General features: G+C 36.3%; 1 protein-coding gene across 3 annotated transcripts in view; it reads right to left on the bottom strand.

Annotated features, from left to right (window-relative positions):
• LOC126376469 (anillin) overlaps positions 1-12030 on the bottom strand; it is a 65834-nt gene that overhangs the window by 12009 nt on the left and 41795 nt on the right. For all 3 annotated transcript variants that reach the window (XM_050023853.1, XM_050023854.1, XM_050023855.1), the window contains 2 exons: positions 7988-8216; positions 6114-6300 (listed from right to left, as the gene is read on the bottom strand). In XM_050023853.1, the coding sequence (XP_049879810.1) occupies positions 6114-6300; positions 7988-8216 (416 nt within the window). The remainder of the gene's footprint in view (positions 1-6113; positions 6301-7987; positions 8217-12030) is intronic.

Here is a 12030-nt window from a genome sequence, read left to right as displayed (position 1 = left end):
ACCTACCTATCCTAAGCGAATAAATAACGACGAAAATTCGGAAAATAAAATCAGCTATTTCAATAAGGATTTCTATCGTGGCAAATGGAACTTTGTCCACTTTGTTTGATTAAAAAAAATCACAGCAAAACAAGGGAAATAAAATACCAACAGCTCGCATTCAAAAATTTTATTATTACAAAAAAAATCTGATAGAAAAACTTCCTATTATCATATCACAGACAAAACTTAAAATTTAATAGAGGCGACCTGAAAGTAAGAAATGTTATTAAATTGATTATGTTTAAATGTGAAACAATAATCCACATATTAAAAACATAATTGTTTTTTTTAACTATAGGGAGGCACTTTCAACCTGCAATTATTATTAATCGGTTGAATTTTTTTATTATTAAGATTCACATTTAAACATTTCAAGTGAGTTGTACTATGGAAATTAACATATATGTAGTTATATGCTATTGTACTTTCCAACCTATTATACAAAAGTATTATGATACTCATTCTAGGACCACTTCATAAAACTACTACCATTTTTGCAGCTGACATTAACCACTGTTGAAGCCAAACAAATTCAGGATGGGTAGTTAAATGTTGTCAGTTAAATCTGTAAAAAATGGAAATATTTTTGAAGTGGATCCCTTCGGTGATATTATTTGACTTGTACTTAAAATTATGTAACAAAAAGGCTTCAATGTAACTCTAATGTCACAGAATGCAGTCACAAGCTCCTCGCTTTATAGTGAAAACCAAATAAGCGCCTGAAAAAAAACACATTCTCATGTGGTTTTCTTTAACAAAACCTCGATATCTTTCATTGATGTCAATGCAAGTAAAAAATTAAACCACATTTTTTAAACTGAATTGAAACTAGCGTGTCTATTGCGCGATTTTGTTAACAAAAATCACATCTGAAAATTTTTCAAATGCGCTTACTTGGTTTGCACTATAAAGCTACGAATAGGTACATATACCTATCATTATGTATGCACAGAACATATGGAAGTAAGTTATTAGGTACATATATTATTTACGCTATTTCGAGCGAACTATTACATTGAACTTGATAGCTAATCTCAAACTGGAGTTGACATATGAAATATATTAATAGTAAACTATCTATTGTCTAAGACACTCAAATGCAATACGGTTGTCATTATATTAGTGGTATTTTAAAATTACGTTATAGTTATGTCACAAAAGGCGTTAGACAGAACGTTGTAAATATTTTAAGATATGGATAGTAGCCGTTGGTCCCGGGCTAGAAGCCCAAACACCTCCACCAACCCGCAGTGAAGCAGCGGTGGTATGCTCCATAACCTCTCCGGTTGATTGAGGGGAGGCCTGTGCCCGGCAGTGGAACGTGTAAAGGCTGTTTATGTATGGATAGCAGCTATTCAATTGCTTATCCCAGCAAGGCCACTTAGATATATGTATAGACAACTATGTATGCATAGTTTAAATTACATCAACCTTTTATCTCCTATTAAAACATCTACATCATTCTGTCTAACGTGATGAATAATAATAATATTATATATACACATACAATTGTTTTATTAATTCTCAGTCGAACTACACGTCAGTTTCAAACATAAAAAAGAAGATATGAATACAGATATAATACACTTACAATAAGGTATAAATTTAATAAATATATTAATACGTAATGAACACTATAGATACTACTTGCAGGCAACATTACAGTCTTATTTTTAAAATTAACGATATCCTACAAATTAGTATAAAAACTGGTTGTATTTTAAGTCAAAGTGTATAAGTAAGTAGTCAACATTACACATTATGTGTAGTAGATAAAGTCTGTCATAAAGTCAATCTTTATTTACTTTATGACTCTACAAAGTGAAGTGTACTTCTTTTTTTGTCAGTTATACTTTTAGTACGCCAAGACTACATTGCTTTACAGTCTATGATTTTCCTCTTCTCATTTCTTGTACCACTTCTTACTCTCTTTATATATAGGACATGTATAGATGCCTATTTTTTTTGAACGCGGATTAAGGTAGGTATATATTTGTTAAAAGATGAATCGGTTTAGTACGATGGCAATAGCTTTCAAGAACAATCTATAACTTTCTAGAATATTCTTCACTATACTCCCAAAGTCTAGCCGCAGGATAATCAACATTAGATCCACGAAATAAGACTCATCGTCCTAATATTACCGCTGTATGTTATCAATCATTTGTCAAATAATATGATTATGAATTCTGCACGTTGTTCGTTTTGTTATTAGGTCAAAATTTGCATGGCGGCGCGTTGAATATATAATATGCGTTGATGATTTATTTTTATCGACAATATTCAGTTGTGTGTCGAAATGCGTTTCGGAACGACCTAACGTGTAATTGGGCTGGTTTTCCCTTTGCGGGTTGGACTGTCAGACAGGCAGTCACTTCTGATAAAAACCTGTCAAATCTTCAGATTAGGTAAGCGGACCCCGTAAAAAACGGGATAACGCTAGGGTGACCCACGCCTTTTTCCCACATGGGTGAGTAGAGACTACGGGATTCCATTTCTTTCGATCCTGGTATATAAATCTGTAGCTATATTGAATTTAAAATTAAATAAATTCAAACGTAATAATCCATCCATCGGGGGTCCAACCGGCCTCGATTAGTTATTTGTTACTAATACTAGATTTAAGTTTGTAATGTTACTAACAAATATGGATGTTTTTTTTTATAAGTCCGAAATAAACTTTTGTTATTATTATTATAATAACTGCGTCATTTTATCACGTTTTTCTACGACGTCACAGTGTGCTTTTTCATACAAGTTCCATAGTAATTTCGCGTTTTGAGGTTTAGTAAAAAGTAACTGAATTGACTAGTTGGAAACTAGCCTATTGCGCAGGTGTTGTAATGTCACATGGTAGTGTAATCCTACACTCGAATTTCGCATACACGAGCATAGGTATAATGTTTCTGATTATTATGAAATTTTACGCGCACTCAGCGGATACTGTTACCCATGGTATAATAAAACAAGGTATCCTCAAAAGTGATAACTAACATTTCAAGGTTAGCCGCGCTGACGTCATTTCACCCTCCGCCATTTTGTAAAAAATAAATTACCTACGAATAATGTTTTTATGTAAATTAAAAAGCAAAGCTGAACTTTTAGCAAAAGATTTACTTACTTACAGTTTTAATTATTTTTATATATATGTGTCAAGTGATAGTAATTAAATAGGTACGTTAGTCAGTAATTCGCTTAATTTTCAATAATAAAATTTAAGTCTTCCAAGGACTCGGGTAAGTGGATCGTAGTAAATGGAATTTCGTGGTTTCTGCCTACCTCAATGGAAAATAAGCGTGAGAAGCGTATAGTGACCGACCATTTCGTCAGTCCATCATCCATATAGTTCAACATGACGGAGTTTCGGATGTTTTGTGCATTAAAAAAAAATATGTTAATATTTTATTTTAACGACCTGTGTTTCCATATAGCAATTTAACTTCATACCAAGAAAACGACAGACACCAACTCATTACACATGCACAATGTTTTCCTCAATGTGTAGTCATGAGCAATTATCATGAACTCACTTCAGAAGCCTGTTGGATTAAAGATATATTTGAAATTTAGTGAGACTTATACCAATGAATGTGAAATTGAATGTGACAGGGTTGTAAATTGTATACATGTTAATGTTCGTAGCCGTGCGACTATTTACCTAGTGTTACGAATTTACTCGTCTCGTTAAGAACCGGTCATGGAACATAAACGTCGACCTACAGGCGTAACTGTGCCAATGTCAGGGCCTACGAGCACAACTCGCTGAGAAATTACTAATAACATATATACATAACATATACAATATTACGTAAAATTGATAATATACACACATATTATACATAACATATTTTATACAATATTACGCAACATTGATATATTGTTGCATTGATTTATTTGCAAAAGCGGTATATAAAGCGAAAGTTGATGGTAGGGCTGGCAGAGGAAGACCGAGAAGGACTTACGATGACCAAATTGGAGATGTCCTTAGAAAAGGTTCAATACGAACTACTCTGAACCGGCGTGCGTGTATGAAGCGATTGATGAATGTGGAGGAAGCAACAGAAGTGTGTCAGGATCGAAGCAAATGGAATTCTATAGTCTCTGCTTACCCCGGTGGGAAATAGGCGTGTATGTATTACGCAACATTGATAATGTACACACATATATTTATGAGTTTATTTATTATGGTGAAACTTTTAAATTGTTTTTCTTTTTATAAATCAGACACTTGCAGCCATATTTGATACGAATTTCTAAAACAGATTGTGGTAAAGTTTATCGCTCACGTTTGTAATTGCTCAAATTCATTATCACGTCATCATCTCCTTAGCGATATCCCGATATTCGGGTCCGAAGATTAGACAGGTCCGGTCTTTTACAGAAGCGACTGTCTGTCTGAACTTCACCTTCCAACCCGAGAAGGGAAAATCACCCCAATACAGGTTAGGTCATACCTCCGAAACGATTTTTCGAGAATTTTCGTCCATCGCTGCGCACGTGATAATCATTTATGATCTAAAAATGAATATGAAAACAATTTCGAAAATCATTGGTTGAGGCCCGTGCGGGATTCGAACCCGCGACCGTGAAAGCGTTCTTCCAACTGGGCTCAAATTATGGAATACTAATATTCTAAATAGGTAGATATAAAATCGTACATAGATAGACAAATATGTCTAGAAAAGGCGATCGCTTATAAAATTGATTGTAGTAAAACGTCAGTCAAATAATAGGCACTTTTAAATTGATATTCTCAGAGTCTTATCTTCACAAAGAGAATATTTAAGGCGAAAAAAATTCTGACTCGGACGGGAATTGAACCTGCAGCTCTTGTCAGGCCTGAACGAGCGTGGTGACCATTACACCACCGGGTCCTCATCCTGTCCATGCGAAATGACTTCGATCTATGTATCGACATTAAGCCAACGCCTATCGTCTTATTCAGTTTAAGTATGCAGGGTGTTAGTGACATCGTGACGAATACTGTGGGGGATGATTCAGTCCATGATTCTGAGTTCATGGTTCATGAAACTTTTGGTGTTTTTTTTTTATCCATACTTTTGCGACGAAAAATTCCATTTGATGTCAACTCAGAATCATGGTCTGAATCATCCCTCAAAGTGCTCAAACGTTACGATGTCATGTATAGTTTTCATTTAACGCCCACAGACTTTTTATTTTCTAGTGTTAAGTACAGCGAGCCCGCATCCCGCTTCTATTCAATGTCAACGTGATAACTATTTCTAATCTACTTCCAACTAGGCAAGAACTTCCAACTACTTGTAACTGATTGTCACAAATAATCGCAGATGTTCGTACTGATATCCTAAGGCTCACGGCAGTGACACGCCTGAAATGCAGTCGTTAATAAGTTCAAATGTTAATATTAAGAAGTTAATGCAACGTCTTAAACTCTATCGATCTTAAATGAACTACGTCAAAAGCCTTTGGCGGCTCAATCATATTTGGACATTTGGACCTCATCATCGACCTTACAACTCACAAGAATAGGAAAACATGAAGGGGAACTTTCAACACAAGGGCTGCGGGTTCAACTCCCGTCCGGGTCACTTTTTCCTTTAAATTTTCTCTTTGTGCTCTAAGCACGGGTGAATCGAATAAGATCATACAGTCGACTAATAAAACTTAATACTTAGAAACTACTTCTTCAAAACAGCAATTTTCTTCATCCCGCCAGTTTCTTCTTCATTTCCTTTCTTCAATCAACAGTCTTGCGTCGATTCCAAAATAATATTGACCTAAAAACACCCTATTTCATAAAACTTACAATTATAAATTCCTATGACAAATATAAATCGCTATGGGGCTCTCGCATGTTTAGAACCATGTCACATTAACTTCTGATCTGACAAATTGAAAAGTCTCACTAAATCTGAAATATGTTATTGCGAGAGGGTTCTAAACAGTGGATATGATAGCGTTTTATCATCATTTTCATTACTCGACTGTATTAGGCACATTTACAATTGTCGAGTTTATGGAATAGGGCCCTGAAAGAAATTCAAATGCAAAGGAAGAAGAATACGCATTCTAGTGCATAGTATCCGCACCTTGAACCGCCACAGTCTGAGTACTCCTCTTGAGTGTGTGACGTGTCAGTCTCTATGTCCGACAAGTGTGGGTATAAGCTGTTTGGCTGCGCGAGTATGGCGCCGTTCAAATCCTTCTTATTGCTTGTCACTTTTATCCTCTTCACGTCCTCTAGTACTGACAACACTACTGGCGAGTCTTGGGAACCTGAAATTTGGAATTTATTGGGTCATTTTAAAATAGAACAGTACGTACTAATTAGATTTATATCTAGTTTTTTTTTTAATACATATTCAGGCTAAAGTAGGCCTGGGCTGGCCATGTGTGCCGCATGCATCCTGAACTATGGGCCAGGATCATCACGCATTGGGTACCATATTCGTTACATGCAAGGTGTTCGTGACATCGTAATGAATACTGAGGGGGATGGTTCAGACCATGATTCTGAGTTGATATCAAGTGGAATCTCCTGTCGGAAAATTATTGCTTTTTTAAGTTATTTTCAGTTGCATACTTTTGCGACGGAAAATTCCACTTGATATCAACTCAGTATCATGGTCTGAATCATCCCTCAAAGTTTTCCTTACTACATAGTAAGCCCCTAACGCCCTGTATAAATGAAAATCAAGCATGCACTATCCTGGTCTCGCCGCTAGGAAAATGATACTTCTATAAAAGTTAATTAACCTGAAACAAGTCTTAGTAAAGTATGAGGAAGCAAATCGTGGAAATACGCAGCTATCATATTTAATTTGTTGCATATTTATTTGTAAAAACACGATACTTCTAACGAAGGTCTTGATGTAGGAAAATCCTTATTGATCCATACAGCCTAGTCTAATCTTATTATTCAGAAAATCTTTAGCTAATGAGATTTTTTGTTAAACTATACTTAGAAGTAGAAAAAAATCGCGGTTTAGTACATTTTATCTAATTTTATATGGTCAAAAAGACATCTTTTCGTGATCTCTCAAAAGAAAGAAACTGGTTTATTTTAGATATAATTATAATGTGGTTTCCAGGATTTGTGCTGGTTTGTGGTTTGGCATTAGGGTCGCCCTTTACATGGAACGTAGCTGGCGAGAAGTGGGTGTGTTGCCTACCCCTACGAGGATACAGACGTAATGCACGTTATGTTATAATATAAATTAGGTACACAGTATCGATCAATACAAGTTAAACATTAGTCAAGTAAATACCATTAGTTGTAAAATAAAAAGGAGCCAAATACGATTCAAATGCTAACATATGGTAATGCGATATTTATCTGTCGTGCTCATTAATTGCACGTCAATATACCTGTTTTGCACACATTTGTTGAGTCATGTCTAAAAATATCCCACTGGATATTAGAAGTTTAGCTTAAAGTTACGCCAATATTTAGATTTTTGTATTAACATTAAGTCACGAGAACATTCCCAATGACGGACTTCCTTTTTTTTGGGGCCTGGAAAGTGCCTCATTAAGTTACTCAAGAGGTATATCCATCGTAAGAAGAACAGAGGACCCACGCTTCACTGAGTTTTCTGTTAGTTTAGACCAAACTGATAGGTGGCGACCCGTATCGCCGTCTATAATGGTCGAATCAACTGTGTTAGTGAAAATTCCACTTTTGAAAACCCATTGATGCAAATCTGAGATCAGACTCCCCCCCTTTTCACACACACTCACACACACACACAGTGACGTGAGTGATATTGTATCACCACGTGAGTGAATCTCTGGAATTAATCTTCATGGAAAGAATAAGGTGAGGCCTTTGCCCAGCAGTGGGATCTTATAGGCTATATTGTATTGGACGCGACTTATCGTACATTTGCCGCATATTATGGCATTAACATGGCCGGATAAAACCGGAGGAACATCTTGTAATAAATAAAACCAATAAACTCACTTCTTCTCTTAACAGGTTGCGTGCCAACAACTTTGTCTTCCTGGGCGTTCCTATTCTCCTTCTCAACAACTTTGGGCACGTTGGCAATGATCTCCGGTTTCCTGTTAGCCTGGGCGAGGCTCGTCGTGCTGCCCATGAGCGGGGCCTGCTCTGATGGGTCATTGTCGCTGTGGTCGTCATCGGAGTGCTCAGGGTCATTAGACGGGCCTTTCCGGGGCTCTGGTTTTGGCTGGAAGAGTGAAAAAAATGTAGTTGTATTTAAACTTATTGTTCTATTCCTTTGATCGTAGGACGTCATAGAAGAAATAAGTGACTTATTTCTTTTACAATTGGACATTCGACCTACACCATAGAATAAAAAATAATACTATGAACAGAACGGTAACTCTTTATAAAGTTCTCAAAACCTTCTAACTTTTCCTACATTTCTGTCAAAAGATCCTATATGACTCAAGCGGTTAATATTTTTTTCCTTATTACTAAGAAAAGTGAGTCAACTCGTGCTAAAACATACCGTCACTAAAAGAGATATTTCGTGTCTTCGTTATAGTAATAATGATTAGGTAATAGTCACTACGTATAATGGGCAAATCAATTAGGTCGGTAGAATGCTATTAATACCAAATATAGCTGCAAGTTGTCTATTGGTAATTTGCTCTGCCCACCCTGATAGGCATAACGGATGGTGTTTGCTTTTCTGTAATTAATTTTACACCAACTTAAACGAGAAACGAAACGACAAAGCCTTACGAAACAAAGCTTTCACTTGCACTTGGAAAAATTAGTAACTCATATCTAAGGGCGTGTGGAATGGTGTAGAGTTGCCGATGGATAGACCACTATCGATATTTGAAGAAAAAACAATAGTATCAATCGCAATAATCGATTGATTGATTGGTTGATTGTATTGATGGTAGGCTATGGATGGTTTTGATACTATCAAGCAACAATACTATAAATATCATTCATAATTTTGAAACTATCGAGAAGCAATACCATCAATGGTCCTCTATCGTGTGGGTTGTGAGGTAGTTTACCAACCCCATTAGCCCTGGTGTCAGGGATATTATTGAGCCCCATAGGCCCATGCTCACGTAACGACTACTACCTTACATTAATAAGTAGTAACCAGGACCAATGGCTTAACGTGCCTTCCGAAGCACGGATCATCATACTTTCGGACAATCAGGTGATCTGCCTGTAATGTCCTAACCAAACTAAGGATCACAAAATGATTTCACTGATGGTATCCTTGTGTGACGATAGCATTAATCGATCTGAGCTATAGACATTTATCGATTCTATTGAAAATCTTCAGGATAAACCATCGATAGTCAATCTATCGATAGTGCAACACTAGTATGGTGTTAGAATTAACACATGTTGCCGAAGTTATTGCATCAGACCACTTAACCTACAAGCTTCAACGCACCGCATATGGCCATACGGCAGTGGTATTGCACACGCGAGTTATGGCTGCTGCGGCCTTGAGATGCTATCTACATAACGAGCTTGTCGAAGGCTTTGATAAGATCTACCTTGGGATGCACAAAGCGTTTATTTCTTTTATTATAATAAAAAAGCCGGCCCTATCAAATCTTCAGGTTAGGTAAGCGAACCCTGTAAGACTGGACTAACGGGAAATGATGAATAATTAACTTTATTTATAAAGCAATTTGAAATGAATTTCCGTGCAATTATTAATTATAGTAAGTTTTATGAGTCGCATTGAATTGGATTGTTTTAAAATTGTCCAGATAACCATAGCCAAGCTATATAATTATAGTTATACCTTTTTATTAATGCAACGGCTGAATGGTATTTTTGCGATCATCATTAGCATTATCCTGTTTTTCACAGGGTCCGCTTACCTAACCTGAAGATTTGACAGATCCGATTTTTATAGAAGCTACTGCCTGTCTGACGTTCCAATCTGCGAAGGGGAAGCCACCCCAGGTGATGGTGGTGGTGGTGATAGTGGTGGTAGGTGTTCGTTCTCATAGCGGGGTCTTTAAATACTTTAAAAATACAACTAGAAGCAACAAATCATTTCACTTGTAAAAACATTAAGAAATGAAATATTAATCTTAAACCCTGTAACTCAACAGGGCAGTAAAATCTAAAAATACTAACTTCAAATACAAGTAAAGCTAAATGATGTTAGTTTACTAACAAAACTGTCGGAGTAACGCGGTAGACGAGAATAGACGTGAGCACTAGTATAAATACACTAGGGTAATGCACTGAGAAGGGAATAAGATGATCGGCTAGCCCCTTACTCGTGCCAGAAGTTCTTGGTTCTAATCTTGACTGAGCAAAGCTGTGAGTTTCTCTGAGCTGACGTCATTTTGAGGTCATACGGAAGAGTTTTACATTTGGACGCCATGTTTTTTTAAAAAACAAGGAAACTTAGGGTCGCGAAATAGTTGTTCTCGTGTTTCAAAAAATGACCATATATCCTATTTAACGAACGTATCATGATTAGAGTGAAATATCTCCCGTCTCTTTCGGACTAAGCTGTATATTTTTAGTGTGAAAGAAACATATCTCTTTCCGGCCAAGTAGTTGCCATGCCATTTGAGGCAAATTTGCAATAAGTCACGTCGAAAACATTATATATCTCTCGTCTCTTTAGCACTAGGCGATGTACTATATCTCTGCCCTGTTGTAATTCTAATCATGCGTTAAATAGGGTATAACAATGTTAATAGAGTAACAATGAAGATAATAAATCTTTAGTTGAACGAACAATGGAAAGCCCTTTGAAAACTTTCCACCTATTTTAAATCTTTGGATTTTCCAATTCGAAACTTCGTAACTAAACACATACGTGCATTGGTAGTTTTTGATTTGAGGAAAATCTAACATATTTTACAGCTCAAATCATTGGTTTTACCTGTATTAATTATGTTTTTATTTCAATAAGACGACAACATTATGTATGCATTATGACTAGTATGTTGATATAAAGACAATGGAAAGTTTTATCCTGTTTACAAGAAGCTTTTATGACTTTTATATGACTATAGCTGATTTACCTTTCCTTGAAAGGAAACAATACATTTTATGGTAAAATGTACTACTTAGTAAGTCCGCGAGTAAAGGAAATAACATAAAACTTTCGCTTAGGCAACCGAAGTAACGACTTGTAAAAATAAACTTGCAGTCGCTGTAGTAATAATAACACATAGATAAAGTCACGCCCTTAATCTCTAATGGGGTGGGCAGAGCCATAATTAATCAGAAGACAACTTGCAGCCAATTTTGATACGAAGCCATTAATAGTTTATTATATTAAAAATTACATATTTTCGCGGTTACATTTGTGTCACACCACACACTGGACACTCCATACAAAAATCTCATTTTTACCGTGTGCCGCCTAACACGTAAGTGCGAGCGAGACGCAGGCCTCGCCATCTCCCTTACTCTTTAGCAGCTTACGACTATTTATCGTCGCTGATGACGCGAACTGACGTATCTGCAATTTTTGGCGAAACTGATTTGCACCTTTTACAATTGTCAATAAGACACAATTCACTTCATCAAAAAATTACAAATACGTCAGTTACCAAAGTCAGCTACGATATGACCAAGAATATAAGACCCAGAGGGGGTGAGGTAAAACAAATTGGTGCGAGGCGGTGAATTACCGTACTGTATGTATTTTACTCTTTATTCTATGCTTGTATAGGTAAGCGGAACATAACGAAAACGCTATGTTCTACTACGAGATGATGATTCTGTGCTTACACACACACAAACATACATATAAGATCACGCCTATTTACCGTGGATGAGACCACGGAATTCCACTAACTACGATCCTGAAACACCGCTATTCTATACTATTCTATTTAGTGTATTTATTATTTAGAGGATATTAATACAGGGATTAACTGTCTGGGAACTGATATTATGCAGCCAAATTACTAAATTGTATTTTATGTTTTTTTAAGAACATCTAAGGCCCTGTGCCGTTTTTCTTGCAGCGTCTTTTCCCTGGCTATACAGGTTGTAGCTGCAGTAGTTTTAGGCGGATG

This window comes from Pectinophora gossypiella, chromosome 21 (genome assembly GCF_024362695.1).
Source record: "Pectinophora gossypiella chromosome 21, ilPecGoss1.1, whole genome shotgun sequence".
Classification (NCBI taxonomy): Eukaryota; Metazoa; Arthropoda; class Insecta; order Lepidoptera; family Gelechiidae; genus Pectinophora; species Pectinophora gossypiella.
This window is presented reverse-complemented; position numbering and strand designations above follow the sequence as displayed.